The sequence below is a fragment of the Chaetura pelagica genome, unplaced genomic scaffold, assembly GCF_000747805.2.
Source record: "Chaetura pelagica isolate M959 unplaced genomic scaffold, ChaPel_1.0 scaffold642, whole genome shotgun sequence".
Taxonomy (NCBI): Eukaryota; Metazoa; Chordata; class Aves; order Apodiformes; family Apodidae; genus Chaetura; species Chaetura pelagica.
Window position 1 is genome coordinate 1,007,852 of NW_009952704.1, and position 17,300 is coordinate 1,025,151.

Genomic DNA, 17,300 nt, shown 5'->3' on the forward strand with positions numbered 1-17,300 from the left:
TTTTTGACAGTATTAAAAAGTGAAGTGTGTGACTTGCGCATTGTCCTGCAGTCTGCAGACAAGGAGCTGTCTGCTGTAAAATTGGAATATAGTGCATTTAGGGAAAAGCAAGAGAAAGAAATGAGTCAGCTTTCTGGTAGACATATGGACGTACAGTTCCAGCTGGACAGTGTCAGGTATGTTGACAGTTTAGTAAAATGCCTTAGCCTCCCTTCTATATGCATTCAGTGATTTAGTTGTTCTTTTTCTGCATGTGAATTGCTCTTTATATTTCTTATTGAAAGTTTTTATTTTGAGTTTTATGTCCTGTGCTTATTTTTTTGCTCAGTTCTTCCCATGTCTGTTTCAGAGTCATGAGGGAGAACACAGTGAAATGAGGCTTCCTTAATGCTGTAGCATTTTCCCATAATTAGGATATACCTATAAGCTTATTGATCTTCAAAAATTAAGTAGCTGAAGAAGCATAGTTTGTTTAGGTTTGGGCTTTTTCCAGTTTAGTCTTAACAATTAACTGTTACTTCTCAGTCTGGTCGCATAAAACAGGGGACATAATGATGCTGTTCTAAAAATGCAAGCAGAAAGAAACCATAAAAATAAATTGAGGTTTGACTATTGAAGCCTGAAAAGCTCGCTACACTATATTCAATAATAGCCATTATTATGGGGAGTGGAAAATCAGTGAGTGACTTAGTTATGTTGGGTTTTGGTGGTGTTCTTTCTTTATTTTGATGGATTTGGGGTTTGTGTGTGTCGTTTGTTGTTTTATTTTCCTGGAAAGCTGAACTATGTTATTGCATTATAGTGGATCATGTCTTAGCTGACGTAATTTGAGTGATGCATTGTGAGACTGGGAACCTGGATTTGAAACTAAACGTTGGGGTTTCATTGATGCCAGTAGAAGTACTGACTTTTTGGAGGGTATACTTTTGATAAGCTCTTCGTTAATAACATGATAACCCCTTGTCTAGCTGCTGTTCTACTCCTCTTTGCTTTCATTTTTGTGAAAAATCAAATGAAAGTTCTCAGGGCAACAATTTAGAGGGGAATAATCCAGGCTTGATCATAACATATATAAAGATCTTATATGGGATAAATAACCCAGATACCAGCTAAGCGGATGTAGGTAGTGTCAGGATCATTCTAACAGTCGTTTGTCCAATAACTGGCTAAAAAAATATTTTTTAAACTGGGTGAATATCACTGTCGAGACACAGTGACTGAAATTTCTATAGAATTTTGGTAGGAAGTAAATTATTTCTAGGAATTAGAAAGAGTACTCTGTCTTCTCTTCCAAAGCCACTTAAATTTCCTGTGCCCTTCATAAATCTGGGGTTTCTGAGTTTTAAAAAAATACCATTTATGTTAGTCACTTCTTTCTAAAATAACTGTATTCTGTATGTTATCTGAAGATTATAAAATACAACTAATTGAAGTATTTTGATAATGAAACAAACCTGTATCTTAACATCGTGGTGGGTTTGTTTTTTACAAAGGCTGGAACACGAAAAAATTCTTGAAGAAAAAGCAAGCCTGCAGGATGACTATGACAATTTGCAGGAAGTAGCGAAGTTTGAGACAGATCAGCTGAAGCAACAACTGGAGGACAGAAAACAAGAAGCAGAAGCAATGAAAACTGAGCTTTGTGTAAGACAGTCAAGGCTTTTAAAGGACTTTTATATACAGTTACTTATAGCCAGATTGTTCAGTTCCTGTTATTGTATTATCAATAATAGATTCCACAGTAATAATGTTTCCTGGTTATCTCGTTTGAAAGATGTGCCCATTTTTTATTAAAATTTAGCATAAGATTTTTGCAACCTCAGGCTACAAGACATACCCAGTACCTTGATGAAGCAGTATATTTTTCAGTTGAAGAAACTGCTCCTGAAACATCAAGGGAGATGGATTAATTATAAAGGAATAAAAATCTGCTTTGGGAAAGAATCCTGATACTGACTTACTTGTACTGTCTTTACAAAGGGGTTTCTTAAAAATTTTCCTTGTGGATGTGATTTTACTAAAAATTATCTAGGTGCTTTTTGGGGGGGGAGGTGTCACTGTCCTGCAATTTAGATGATGCTGTCCTTGAAAGCCTGTCAGACTGCAGTGACTGCAAAACAGCAGTAAGGTTGCTCAAGGGCTTTTGCAAATTATTTTGCCTGCTTCTCTGCAGTGTACGCTGTGCCTGCTCAGCAAGTTTGCTCTAAGTTTTCCTTTTTATTGTTTAAAGGAATAGTGACAGATTGAAAAATATTATTTTAAAATTTCTTGTAGTCTAATATCTTGAACTGCTTATTAGTATTTGAAAAGGACCCCCCAAAAAATTAATCTGCAGTAGAACATTCTCATTTCTCCCTTTAAAGCCCTGGATATTGAGGAACATTATAGCTATATTAAATCATTGTTAACAGCAGGTAAAAAAAGCTGATTGCTTAAAATAAAGAAGAGTTAACTTTTATGTTTGTCCTGGACAAGTTAAAAGATCTTTCTGTTTCCATTTAAGGTTTGGATGACAAGTTTAGTAATCTTAGGAATTTTGTTTAGATTTATTTATTTATTTTCATTCATAGTATTCTAAAGCCCTTCTATTGCAACTTGTTATAACAACACGTATTTTGATATTCTAGAACCTTCTGAAACTACTGAAGACAGAAAAAGAACATAATGAAAAACTAACATTACAATTACAAGAAGACAAAGAAAACAATTCAAAGTGAGTTTCAATTAGTGGTGAGGTGTATCTTCATCTGACTTCACTGGTTTTGTCCTATGCTGTGTTTTGTATTCAGATGGGAATCCTGTTTGTAGAGATGTTTTTCCCCTGCTGGGTGAAGATAATTAAATAATGTTTGGGGTTTTTATTATTTTAGCCAACTTAGAACAACACTCCATTTTAACATACTTAATTAACTTGAGATACAATTTCATTGTAAGTACAGTTCGTCATGTCAGAGAGAAAGTTCCACTACTCATAGCAGTGTAGGGCTAGTTACTAAACTACTAGTCTTTTGTGTAATACTGAGAAGCTGATAATTAAAGAACTCTTAAAAAAATTAAGAATAAACTTCTGTGACTAGAATCTTGCTAAAGTTCTCTTATATTCTGATTGTATTTCTCACTAGAAATACGTTTTCTTCTCCAGGGAGCTCTTGAAAGTGCTTGAGAAAGCACAGGTGGAGAAACCATCCTCTGAGATGGCGACACGGTGTGAGCAGCAGGTACAACAGCAGAACTGAATGACTAAATTATGTGTTCATGGATTTCCTTGTGCATCATTAGCAATTTTAGTGGTGAACTGACTGTTCTGTAGATTACCAGCAAAATAAATGCCAAGTTCTAAAGTTTCAGGTTGTTTTGTTAATCTACAGCTTAATTTTTCTGTTAAGATAAACAACTTAGTTCCTTCCACTTTTTTATTTATGGCTTTGTGCTTTACCGAACATACTTCAAAAGTAATTAAGTCTCTCCTTCACAATTGTTATTTCTTCTAGGAAGCAAAACTGCAGAAACTGGAACAGGAGCTGGCTGCTGCTGAAGAGATGATTGTTTCTTTGCAGAAGACAAATGATGCAGACAAGGTTTGGGCTTATTTCTGTTACTGATGCCCAGTTTTGTGGGTAACTATGTTTTATAGTAGAGTTGAAAGCCCAGAGCCTTTATGTGATACTTAGTAATTCTGTGATTCTAGGCAATCCTGCCTGTTTACCTAGGTAAAATAAGTAATACCTCTTCTGGTATGGAGTTGGCAGGATAGTAGGAATCTGGTATTCATTCAGAAAAAACTCAATAACTGAAGGTTAAAAAACAAATAATAAAAATCAAGGCAAAGCTGTCTGCTGGACAAAACATTCAATGAATAAGGGATGCATATTTCCCCCAGTGATTAATAGGGCCTTCCAGTCAGTGTCACGTTGTAATAGGCTATTAAAAATATAAGAAAGGTGTTGCAAGAATGTGACTGTAGGTATCTTTATTAATAAAATCAAAGCACTTCTACATGAAAAGACTGCTCCAGTGTTCTGAAAGCTTAAATAGCAAAGCTTCCTATAATAAATTTGCAGATACAACTAACACTGCTGTCAGAAGATATAAAGAAGGCAGAGGTATTGGATGCCTTCTTTGCCTCTGCCTTTACTGCTGCAGACTCTCCCTAGGAGCCCCAGATTCCTAAAGCCCCAGAAGAAGTCAGGATGAAGGAGTTTGCTTTGGTAGATGAGGATGGGGTTAGGGATCAGTTCAGCAGTCTGGACACCCATAAATCAGTGGGTCCAGATGGAATGCACCCGTGGGTGGTGAGGGAACTGGCAGAGGTCATTGCTAGGCCACTCTCCATCATCTTTGGTAAGCTGTGGGCAACAGGAGATGTGCCTGAGGACTGTAGGATAGCAAATGTCACTCCAGTCTACAAGAAGGGCAAGAAGGAGGACCCAGGCAACTATAGACCAGTCAGCCTCACCTCCATCTCTGAAAAGGTGATGGAACAATGTGTTCTTGGCCCTATCTCTAGGCATATCAAGGATGAGGGGGTCATTAAGAGCAGTCAACAGGTTTTACCAAGGGAAAGTCATGTTTGACCAACCTTATAGCCTTCTGTGAAGAAGTAAGTAGGTGGATAGATGATGGTAGTGCAATAGATGTGGTTTATCTTTATTTCAGTAAAGCATTTGACAGTCTCCCACTGCATCCTTGTAGATAAACTGAGGAAGTGTTGTCTTGATGGTCAGGTGGTGAGGTGGATCATGAACTGGTTGAAAGGAAGAAGTCAGAGAGTTGTGGTCAATGGGAGAAAATCTAGTTGGAGGTCTGTGACTAGTGGAGTCCCTCAGGGGTCGGTACTGGGTCTGGTGCTGTTCAGTATTTTCATCAATGACCTGGATGAGGGAACAGGGTGTGCCCTGAGCAAGTTCGCTGATGACACTAAACTAGGAGGAGTGGCTGACACACCAGAAGGCTGTGCTGCCATTCAGTGAGACCTGGACAGGCGAGAGTTGGGTGGGGAGAAACTTAATGAGGGTAGAGTCTTGCATCTGGGGAAGAACAATCCCCAGGTTGGAGGCTGACCTGCTGGAGAGCAGTGTAGGAGAAAGGGACCTGGGGGTCCTTGTGGACAGGAGGATGACCATGAACCAGCTTGCTTTTTTATACACTAAACCAAAACATTTGACACATATAAGGTCAGAAGAATCTGGTTTTGTTAGTGCAGTGGTGTTTCTGGAATGTGTCTTTTTCCATTACAAACAAATGTAACCTTGAACTATAGTACTTCTAGTCTCCTATTGGAAACCCATTACAGCCTGAGACTAAATCAGAAGGCTAGTCTGCTCTTCTAATGAACACAGCTGGTTAATTCTTTATGTAAGTGCTTAGAACAAAAGCCAATGATATAACAACATATTTTCTGTTACTGCTTTACATGTGTGTGTTCAGGCACCATTTTCAAATGGCTGTTTGAAATTTGGAATTGACAAATTACGCATCAAAGAAAGTCCAGTAATAAAATATGTGTAAAATATATATATATGTCAGGATTAACTTCTTTATGTTGCAGGAAGTTGTAACTGACTTGATGAGACAGATCCAGGAGCTGAGGTCTTCAATTAATCATAAAACTGAATCCATAGATGGTCTGACAAGAGAGCTCGAGGATATAAATGTATGTTCTGTCATTTTGAAGGACATGGTGTAGCTTTTCAGAAATGGAAGGCAATGACATGTCTTATCATGGGTCTCAAATGGCGTAACTTGCTGTAGCATTTTAGAAGGAAGCTTCTTTGTTTTGACATGTTGAAATCTTTTGAACATTTTATGCCTAAGGCTGTCTTGGAAACTGAACTCTTTCCATGTGGTGGGTAAAGAGCAGTGTCTCTAAGGGGACCTGTTCACATCCTGTAAACTACACTCAGCTGACAGTCACATTTAGATTTTCTCAGAAACTGGCAATTTAAGACTTCAACAATTGAAGATGAATTGTAAGTTTATTTTTGAGGGAGTAAATTTTTTATGTTGCTTATACTATGTTCTACATCTGAAAACATAAGTATAAAGAACTAAAACTATTTGAATAAGTATAGATAAATATGATACATCCCCTTTATTAAAATGGGTTTGATTTGCAAACTGATAGAGCAACCCACAGAACACTTTAGATACTCTATATGCATGAACTGTGAATTCAAAAGGTCCTACAGACAAAGTGTTGATGAGACAGATTTCATTTTTGTGTTTTGTTTTTTAATAATGGGTTTTTTTGTTTCTTTGGGTTTTTTTACAACGATGGTTTTAGTGGTTTATATGTATTGTGGCTGATACATAATAAATCAATAATATTTTTCCATTGTTCCGACAACTAATTTTTAATAACATAGCTTGTACGATTTAGCAAGTATGATATATCATTCTAGTATTAGTCATTGACACTGAGATTTTAAACTTTTGTAGTTGTCATCCTAAGATTTGTGATACTCATTTATTTCTAGTTAGTTTGTCAGCTTTCTTTGATAACATGTTTTCCTGAAATATTCTAAAAAATTGAATCCTTTTCGTAGTGCAAATATAATCTCGTTCTGGCTGCAAAAGAAGAAAGCAAAGTAATCATAGAGGATCAGGAAAAGAAGATTGAAGAACTTAGGGAAACCTTGGAGAGAAGACAAATAGCTGATAACATTGAGGTAAAAACATTAATGTTTGTGTATTATGATTATTTGTTTCATAGACTAATTGGATGTGGTTTTGCTTAAAATACTTGTGTAAAACGTAACCTCATTTTAGTTCAAACTAAAGTTAATCATGCTGTTCTTAAAGGAATTTTTCATGAGATACCTGACAAATTCTGTTAAAATATCACACTACTCGACGTAAATATTTTATAAGCTACTTCATAAAAACATATGCTAAAAGCATGGCTTAGTTTTGTTAAGGCCACTAAAGAGTCATCAGCTGAATTTAACGGCAATTTAGATGATGCAGCTAAGAAATTATATTATGTTTAATTATCTCCCCACTGCTTCTATATTCAGTAACATCTTTTCTTTACTCATAATTTTAACTAAAAGCTCCACCTGCTGGGAACACATCTAGAATGCATAGTTGATTCAACTGCAGTTTTGCTTTTTAAAATTGTATCTCTCTTTTTAAGCTCCATTTTTCCTGTTACTGCTCTCACCATTATTTTGAGGAATATGTCCCATCAGTCAAAACCACCAACTTCTCCTGACAGTAATTTTTACAAGATCATCTGTCATATTACTACGCTTAGTCTGATCATATAGAACCAATAGTCTTTCAGAGTACTGTTGGCCTTTCAAAAACCATTCCTAAATAGATTTCCACTACATTTAATAATACTATCTTCATTAATAACCATATCTAAATCTGACGTTCTAGAATTCTAAACTGAGTTGTCTCCCAGGGGGCTCACACTCTTGTGGTGTTGGTGGTTTGTTGTTTTTTTTTTAAACTGAAGTAACAAATCTTACTACATTGTTATCCTTCGGCATGTCTGGCTTCTGATAAAATCATAGTGTTTCTCCTTTCACTTTGTACATAATTTTATTACCAATTTACTTCATGCTTTCTTGCGTTGTGAAGAAGAACTAATCCAAGGTGGCATTTAAAATACTAAGTACTGCTTCTCCTTCTAGGGTAACACACTGTATAGGTATGATGCCCTGTCAGAGTGGTAGTCTAGATAAATCCAGAGGTAACTGCAGAATAGCAGTGCACAAAAAAATCTGGAATCTAATTCGGCATGCATTAAACTCTAAACATTCTTTTCTGGCTTCTTATTTAAATAAGTTTATCTATTTTTAAGTATACATTATATTTTGGAACAGTGGTCGATGCCAGACATCTCCCACAAGTATCTAACTGTAACAATACTGTACGAAAGTTCTCGTTTTTGTTCTGACACCCAGAAAATGGGCACAGAAAATGTGCTAAAATAAAACATCTAGATAAATTCTTGGCACAATTCGTCATGACAAAGTGGAGGGATAAGAGAGGTGCTTGTAGCTGTTAACAATCTTAGCAACAACAATGAAACATCTTGAAACAACTGTTTTGGAGCAATAACTTCAGCTTTTCTTTCTTTACTCAATCAATGGCTTAAAATAGAGAGATCTCCTGTGCGATGAACTGCAACATACCACTGATGAGCTGATAAGACTGACAGAGGCGTCTAAGAAACATAATTCATTGCTTCAGTGTGCACAAGAAGATGTCATAAAGAAAGAAGCTCTCATCCAGGAACTCAGAGAACAGGTAAAACAAGGAACTTCTTGTGCGGGAGATGCGGTTCATTGTAGCTTCTGGAAAAGGTTTTACATGTAATTCCAGGGGACCTTGTATGCTCTTGGTGACAAGCAATGCTCTTTTCTGTAAAAGCAAAGTAATAGTTCAAAAGCTTCTGAAAAAAGGTTAGATTTAAATGCTTTGGAAATGGTGTCTGGAGATCATGAAAATGTTTCTTCTGAAGGCACAGGAAAATTACCATTGCCTATAATAACAGAGAGACCTGAGGTTATAAGCAGTGTAACTTAAAAAATTACTTTTTCCTCTCCTTAACACTTATCCACAATCTATATCATTATATATTGCAGACAATTGTTTATCTCTATAAATTATTCAGTCTGAGAGTGATTTGGAGTTTTTGTAAACCAAATAGCTATGGTTAAGCCTTTGTCCAAATTCTAGCTTTAGTTGTCACAACTGTACGAGTACTAAGTAATATATTTGTGCTGGCATAAACTGTAAAATAAAGATAAGTTATTTTGGAAAGAAGAGTCCTTTTGTCATGTTAGCATATTCTCTTTGAGGAAAATTAAGTCTATACCATCTTAGTTTGTGTCAAATAATGTTTTGAGCAGTAATGTTTACCAACAAAGGTTATAATAGTTTTTCTGTGCTAGGGAGCCCTTTAAAAGGCAGATTTTATTAGCAAGCCAAAAAAATTCCAACAAGAAGACAGGTCAGATTAACTGCAACCATAAACAGTGCATAAATATTTTTTTTAATGCTTGTTATATGCATTTTAAATTATTAAAGTAATATAAACAGCTATGAAAGTGAAATCTGAAGTATTCTAAAATAACTATTGGTGTATGTAACCTTGCTTGAAATAGCAATGGGGCTGCCTTTTTCTTTAATATTATGTGTGTGTTATGGGCTTATTCTAACTGGGCTCTCTAATAGTTGGACAAAATGACAGAAGAACTGGAGAAGAGGAAGAATGAATATGAACTAAAAATGAAGCAAATTGATTGCTTTGTAGACTCGGCATCAGTAACATTTCCTCAGGTATGGCATTTGTGAGAGAAACACTTGCTTTGTAATCACTGTTAAAACTCATTGAAAAGGACTAGTGAACTTTACAGCATGGCTTCAAGCAGGGACCAAAAATGGCAGTGTATCCAGAATGGCCGAATGCCATTTATCTTGTTTGTAACTTAAATCTGTTATTGATTATTTGTCTGCCAGGAATTTACTAACATGTATCTCAAATTAAGTATTAAAACATATAACCAACTGCTGTGACACCAACACGTAGGGGAAACAGTTCTTTACTAATACTTTGCGTGTTTTGTTTCCTTTACCTTGCCAGTGTCCAAAAACTCCCCCTAATTTTGATGTGAATTTGGCAAAGCTCTTGGAAACTCATGAGCAAGAAATAGCTGATCGGAGGGCCTCTGCAATAAATCTGGAGCACCTTGTCCATGAGTTGAATGAAGAACGAAGAGCTAAAAATTGTGAAATTCAAAGGCTGAAGGTACTGTAAGTTAATCTCTACAGGCAATTTCTAAGGTTACAGTAAGATAGAATAGAGTTCAGATTTTTAATGAACTCTGCTTAGTAGTCTGTCCATTAAAGCAGGAAGGCAGTTCTTCTCTTTGCCTAGGCTGGTAAAAAAATGGTGACAATTTGCTTGAGATGTCCATATATGTCGTTTTTCCAAGGACTGAGTTTTTTCGTGGTCATGAATATCAAATGGTAACATCATTTTTGCTGATAAAACTGTTCTGACTTAAGTTTCTAATGAAACTGTAAATGGAAGAAGGGTGATGCAGATCTTTGCCAGAGAACTGTTTGTTTCTTGAGAAATAGTTTTGTCTTCTGTTTTACTCAAAAATATATTCAACTGGAAATGAACACAGGATTTACAAATTTCTGTTCAAATAAATTTTTTCCAATTTTGCTTGCTTAGGAACAATTAAATGAGTCGGAGAACTTGCGTTTGGAAATGCAGATACTGGTGGAGAACAACAGAAATTTACAGAGCCTTGTAGATGCTCAAAGACTAAGCAAGAGCAGGTAAAGGAAAATAAAACAAGAAAAACCTGTCTTAACTTGAAGCAATTAAGAAAGATAAACATACAGTTTTTCTTTTAAATGCAATCTTACATCAACTCAGCCTTTTCTATGAAAATGTATTTGTCTTTAAATTACAAATTCTTAAATACAATGAAGTTTTATAAAGGAAATTGAAATAGAATGTAAAATAACTACACATCTAGCCATTGCTGTGTGTTATATATTGCTGTATCACTTGTGCAGTTCTGGATTCAGTAGACTGGAAACATTCAAATTATTTGAACAAAAGGTTTAACATGGACATAAATGGAACCAGTTCTCCATCTTGTGTTTTGAGGGTAAGGAAAGAACTTCCTTTGAAAAGATGGCATGATGCTGTGTGCCTCAAACTGGAGATATCCTGAGACTTGGTTCAAATTTTAATCTGCACAGCTTAGTTTTGGACAGAAAATATTTTGGTTTGTGGCTTAACATTTTTTGGATTTTGCTTTAAATTTAGTAAAAAATTAAATTATCTGCTGTTTTAGATCTTGGAAAAAAAAAATCTTAAATGGGAGCAGATAATTCTGTTTGCTTATTTAATGCTAATTCATTTTTAAGGAGCAATTTAGTGAACAGTAACTTAACATTAAGTAGGAGTTTAATATTTTTTTTTTCCTATTAAATACAGCAAAAAATATATTGCAGAACTTGTATCTCTATTTTATGAAGTATCAGTCTTGTCAGTTTTAGTAGTTAACATAAAATAACGTTATTAAATTTCCAAAATAAAGTATTCTGATTGTAAGAGGCTGTAATTGGAGAAGTCTGCAACTCCAGTTTGTCTTTGCATTATATATACTGACCAGTACTAGAATTTGAAAGGCTCAAGCATAAGCAATTATTCTAAACTTGGAGGTTTTAAAGTTCATATATAAAGCCACTGAGAATAAATGTGTTGCAGTTTTGCCCAGCCATTTATAAGCAGGATGAATTTGGTTGGATTTTGGAAGTGGGTGGTACTAAAATTTAAAAAGAAAAATACATTCTAGTTTAGTTCTCGAAAGCTGTTGGACTCTTTTATCTGGCATTTAACTAGCATTAACAAAAATGCATACCTACACATGCATACACTTACTGTCTAGCCTGTTTATACCAGATAGGAAAGACAAATTGCACTAGCTAGGTATGTGACAATTTACTGAAAATAGCAATATTTTATAATTGCATCAAATTACAGTAACTGTTCATTAATGAAGTACTTCCCTTATGGCACACTACAAAATGAAGTGGTTCCAATGGTGTGTTGGTTTCGGGATTATTTTAATTTTATGGTGTTTGCTTACTGCCATCCAACCTCACGTTTTTTAAAAAACTAACAAAGTTTCCAAATCTCCTGAATGCAAATATCTTTTACCTTCTTAACTTGACAAGACCACTGAGCAATGAACTTGTATAAAGAACTTGCTTTCTGTAGTCTGTATGGACATGAACATCATGAACTCGTAAAACAATTCCCTCAATCCCAAAGCTGTCTAACATACAGTTATGACTTTTGATTGTTGTCATTAAAACATCAGTTTATCTATACTCTAACAAAGGAAAATGTTATGTTATTGGAAGATGAAAGTCTAAACCCCTCCAGAGTTATTTCATGGTGTTCAGTAACCTTGAGTACAAACATGTCAAGACAGCTACACACGTGCACTGGTTTAATCTGGATAAGATGTTTTTACAACTGGTGTCCTCTGTTTGTGAGTAACCTTCCTCATTATTGGATTTCCTAGTGATCAGAAGCATCCTGATGTTCAGTACATTAAAGAGAAAGAGGAGGAGATTGCTGAAGAACGACTTGCCAAGGTATGTTCTCATGTCAGTTGCTGTATCCCTGCTGTGAAGTATTAACATGTTTTCTTCTGTTTGTGGTAGTGAAACAAACACTGATTTCTAGTGAATTCTAACAGACACACAGGGCCTTATACTTATCTCTTAAAGTTTCTGTCTTGGTCTAACACCAAGGAACTGGGTGTCAGATGGCACAATAATAAAAAATAGATTCAGATCACTCAATCTGAGTCATCTCCACAGAGTTGGAAAGTTAAGACTGTCACTTGCCAATGTCAAGGCTCTGCCAAAGGGAAGTTACTGTCACAGCAGGAGGTTTCCATGGATCTCCCAGACAGAAGAACCCTCTGCTAGAGATCTGCATTGTATGAATGGGCAGATATATTGCTGTGGGTCATTTTTGCTGGTTTGAAATGGAAATATGTGCATGTAACAAAGAGATAAATTCATAGTGAATATTAAGAGATCATTGAATCATAGAATGGGTTGTGTTGGAAGGGAATTTAAAGATGATCTAGTTCCAACCCCTGTACATGGGCAGGGACACCTCTTACTAGACCAGGTTGCTCAGAGCCCCATCCAACCTGGCCTTGAACACTTCCAGAGATAGGGCTTCGACAATTTCCCTGGGCAACCTGTGCCAGTGTCTCACCACCCTTAGACTAAAGAATTTCTTCCTAATGTCTAACCTAAATCTCCTCTCTTCCAGTTTTGATCCATTACCCCTTGTCCTCTAACTAGAGATGTGAGTTTCTGGGCAGTAGGATGATTTTAGTAGGATCTAGAATGCGATATGTAGCATCAGTTAAGTGACAAAATTAAATATATATGTACATAAAACATTAAGAATGTAACTAGAGTTTTTGAACTTTTACAGAATAAAGCAATTGAGGAGATGCTGAAAATGAAAGCAGAGTAAGTTTAAATATTGTTCATTGAGCTGGAGACTTGTATTAAATTAATTAATATTAACAAGTATATTTAAGCAATGGAAGTCCAAGATCTGTAACTGTAAGAGCTGTAATTTGGAAATGTTTACACTTCTGCAAGATACATTGAGTTCTTACTCTTTCTCATCAGTAGGTGGTAGTAGCACCTATTACTACATTTTCTGAAAGGGTAAATTCTCTGAAATAGATGGAAGCATAGAAAAAATTAAATTAGAAGGGACATATTCAATTGTTTTAAATTACCTGTGCTTTGAATTCTTTTATATGCAGTGAATTCTAAGCACATTCCTTTTCAAATTAAATGAAAACACAGTTAATTTCTTAATATCTTAAATATTTTATAATTTTCAATTTAATATAATTATTTGCTTTTTTTGCTAATGTATTTTAGTTTTTTGCACTTCATCTTGAATAATGAAAACTGGATTCCTAGAGTGTCTGCACTATAGTGCAAATAGTCCCCAAAATTTAAGTGTTTTTGCACCTTAGATGGATGGTAGTCAAGAAATACTGCACTGGCAGATAAAGATTAATTTGAAAATGTTGCTGCTGTTGTTATTTGCTTAATGTCTATTGCTTCAGGATTCATAGTGGCTGAATCTCACAGTTTTTGAGTTATGTACATTTAATGAAATGCCTTCTATATAAGCCACTTTTTTTTAAGGATGAAGATCGTTTTTATGCATATAGTCATTTCAAAAGTAAATAATTTTTTCAGAAATCCTCATCTTGATTACTAGGGGTTATTTTGCTATCCAATGCATTGTTTTTTCATACCTGTCTGGTCTCTAAAATATGTTGTGTAACAGTGCTACGATGTCTCAGGCCAACAAGAAATAAACAAAGAGGAAGAAGATTCTTCTTTTGTCAACAAAATGTTTTGACAAATGCAGCCAGTGAATACTGATTTTATGAAGTAGGTCTTAAACACCAGGCTGCAGGGAAACAAAACTGATGACAAAATTATTTTAACTATTCAAATTTAATTATTCAAAGATTGCATCTTTGAATAGACATGCAAAATTACTAAAGTTCATACAACCAGTAGGCAGGCTGCTAAGTTTGATGCCATGGTTTAATTAATACATTAATTAAAACTTTTTCAGCAGACAAGATGTCTATCCAAAGTGGTGGTCCTTCTGTTACCAGGGCAAACAAGTTCAGAGCAGCAAGGCTATTGGGGAAAAGCCACATACAAACAAGAAACTCAGGGGAAACTTAAAGAGCATCTGAGTTCATCTGGCAAACTTCCATGTTTTAAATGAATTCTTAGTGTTCTTGTAGGTGAAGCTTCTGGTTTTTTTCATGAGTGGACTTGTATGGAAACAGCACACTTCCCAAAAAGAAGAGCAGCTCTAGAACACTGGCTAGATAAGAGATTGTATCAACTCCAGAGCTGTGAAGCAGAATGGAATTTTTCCTTCTGTTAGCAGTGAATTCTAGGGAAAATAAATTGTCTTAAAAAGATATTTTTAGAAGAGACTGCCCATGTGTCCAAGGATGACTTACTAACTCAATTGTATGCCATTTATGTTGGTTTTTTAATATTATATGATGCTTCTATATTGGTAGATTAGAAGAGATGAAAAATACCCTCAAAATCAAAGATAATATTTGTTTGGAAATGACTCTGGAGATGGAACGAACACGAGCTTTGGAGCTGAAAGCATTTCATGAAAAAGAAGAAATGAGATCAAAACTGGAGGAAGCATATGAAGAGAGAGACAGAAGTGGAAAGGTTCTATATGTATAATTTTTGTTGTCTGTACAGTAAGATCTCTTTTAGCAAAGGTAGAACTGTTGGTAATTGGACAATATTCTAAATGAATTAGCAATCAAAAACTGCCCCTCAAAATGTTTTGTCTTGCAGTTAGTTATATTTGAAATGCTGATTCATGCAGTAGTGGAATTCTGGGTACAGAAATCACTGTTGCAATTTGTACTACAACTCTCAAATTATGCCTTTGCCCTTTAGAGGGATCTAGTGTAGAACCTAAGGAGACATAAGACAAATACGTGTTTCCTGAGTGAACCAACTCTTGCACCATATGTTACAACAAACTGAAATGTTAGTATATTAATAGTTGTAAAGGAGCTATTTCTTCTGTAGAGGAGGGGCTACAGTTCAGAGGTACACAATGTATTTATTAATTGCAGGAAATGGACTTGCTGAGGAAGCAAGTTGACTCTCTTGCTGAGGAGAATGGGAAATTACTTGGTCATCAAAACCTCAACCAGAAGATTCAGTATCTTGTGAAACTGAAGAAAGATTACGCTAAACTTGCTGAGGTAAGTTGCAGAGTGGAATACAGATGAAATAATGGGCTGACAAAGAAGCTTTAAGAAAGAAAGCAAAAAATCTTGCTCTTCTCTTGGAAAGTAAGAGATCCCTGTCATTTTATGCAGTCATGTAGGTCATGGCTGGTCTGTGTTCTCACAGGCCCCAGACAAGAATCACCTCATTTTATTTTCTCAAGCGTGTAGTGTATCAAACAAGTGCAGTTATTGCTTATTAAGAAAGATTGAAGAAGTGAGTATAATTTCCTTAATAGCCCCATGTTTTTTTGTTTTACAGGAGACTGAGAAACTACGAGTTGAAAATGCTTTTTTGAAAGAAACAAAAAAATTTGACATATGTAGATAGACATCACGATCAGCTATAATGACAGAAATAAAACTACAGAGCCATGTTTACAAAGTCTACAGAATAAGCAAAAGCCAGTTGTCAAACTTGACTTTTGCTGTGGTCCTAGAATAATCAAGTAGTTTAGTTACTGGATTTTTTGCTGGTAATAACTTTTAGTGAAGAATTTTAATCCAGCTAAGTGGGCAGCTTTCAATGACGTGCTAAGACCACCCTATAATTTTTCAAAAACTGGTTTTCCATAAGTGCTGGAAGATAATTCCTTGAACTTTTGTGCCTTGCCAAGGAAAAGCTTTCTCACTGGAAACACACCTGGATTTTTGTGCTTTTACTCAGGTTCCTACCTCTTCTGAAATTTTCCATCAGAGCCAAATTTTTTAAAAGCACAATTCCTTGGTGGCTTTTTGTGAGCTAAACATAGGGTGTTTTTACTGGGTTAACATTTATTTTTTCAGATTAACTATTAATACTTATGGGTTGCCTAAAAATCATTTTCATATTGAAGTTTGTTCAATAAAGCATGAATGTGAATTTAGTAATAGGCTTGTAAATAGTACTATAAATATCTTTTGGCTTTGTTCTTTCTCTGTTTTAATGAAATTGCTTTTTAAAACCTTTTTCCCCTCATATAAACTTAGAGCAGACATCTGTATTAGCATTGTAGGAAATTCTTTTGAAGTCTTTTGAAAGCATTTTCTTATCAAACAAGAGTTAGAAATGTTAAGAAACAAGATCTGAAAATATGCAGAACATTTTGGGAGTGTAGCATAAGCTAATTAAACTGCATGTAGGATTTATTGCAAATAGCTTTTAGTAGTGGGATGCAAAACATTTATTTGTTTACCAATATCAAGCACTTGTGTGTAGCTTTGTTTTTTTCCTGTCAGTAATACCAACACTCTGGTTTTGGCTGTTTCATACAGTACTATCCTTCCCCACAAGTGACAGAACGAAAGGGAGTGAAGAGAATGATGTGTGTCCAGTAAAAGGGCAGGTTATCTAGTGAGTCTCTTCAGTATTTGGCTAAGGGGAAGTATTTCCCCCCAGCTTATCTTTGAATTTTAAAGTTGCCTAATCCTGCAGATTTTTTTCCACTTGAACTTTGATGTGGAGTATAGGAGTAAAGAAACCTGGCCTTAACCTGGAGAATGTTGTTTTTCTGTAGGCAAGTAACTGAAGAGATTAGAAGCAACTTAAGAGTTTGTCTTGGACCACAAAGCTGTTGTCTCCTCTCCTGTGCGTTTTTATTGTTGTTGTTGTCGCCATCTCCTGGGTTTACAAATGTTCCTCAGAGCACCTGTCTGCCTTGTGTGACTGTTTCCAGACCATCTCCATGCAGGCAGGGATGCTGCAGCATCCCACTTACTCCTGAGCCTTTCTCTGTGTTGTGTGTCTACGGGGGGACTCGCATAGTTTCATATGACTCCCTGGGGGTTGAAGTTTTGAAATAAACGATTTTATATATAAAAAAATGAGCAGCTGCGTTCGCCTTTCACCTTCTTCCCCCCACCGTGGACGCTCTCATCCCCCGCACCCTCCCCGCCGCGCAGGGGCGGTGCCGGGACGGGCCGCGCCCC

The 17,300-nt window shown here is 35.8% G+C and overlaps 1 protein-coding gene across 1 annotated transcript in view; it reads left to right on the forward strand.

Annotated features, from left to right (window-relative positions):
- The window catches only part of KIF15 (kinesin family member 15), a 36,914-nt gene extending 21,191 nt beyond the window's left edge, over positions 1 to 15,723 (forward strand). Inside the window, exons 20-35 of the mRNA XM_009994109.1 lie at positions 11 to 176; positions 1,494 to 1,644; positions 2,628 to 2,713; positions 3,143 to 3,218; positions 3,492 to 3,578; positions 5,549 to 5,653; positions 6,546 to 6,668; positions 8,113 to 8,259; positions 9,190 to 9,294; positions 9,599 to 9,763; positions 10,199 to 10,305; positions 12,072 to 12,144; positions 13,007 to 13,044; positions 14,652 to 14,817; positions 15,237 to 15,368; positions 15,655 to 15,723. Coding sequence (XP_009992411.1) covers positions 11 to 176; positions 1,494 to 1,644; positions 2,628 to 2,713; positions 3,143 to 3,218; positions 3,492 to 3,578; positions 5,549 to 5,653; positions 6,546 to 6,668; positions 8,113 to 8,259; positions 9,190 to 9,294; positions 9,599 to 9,763; positions 10,199 to 10,305; positions 12,072 to 12,144; positions 13,007 to 13,044; positions 14,652 to 14,817; positions 15,237 to 15,368; positions 15,655 to 15,723 — 1,796 coding nt within the window. The remainder of the gene's footprint in view (positions 1 to 10; positions 177 to 1,493; positions 1,645 to 2,627; positions 2,714 to 3,142; positions 3,219 to 3,491; positions 3,579 to 5,548; positions 5,654 to 6,545; positions 6,669 to 8,112; positions 8,260 to 9,189; positions 9,295 to 9,598; positions 9,764 to 10,198; positions 10,306 to 12,071; positions 12,145 to 13,006; positions 13,045 to 14,651; positions 14,818 to 15,236; positions 15,369 to 15,654) is intronic.
- Positions 15,724 to 17,300: the final 1,577 nt, after the last annotated feature.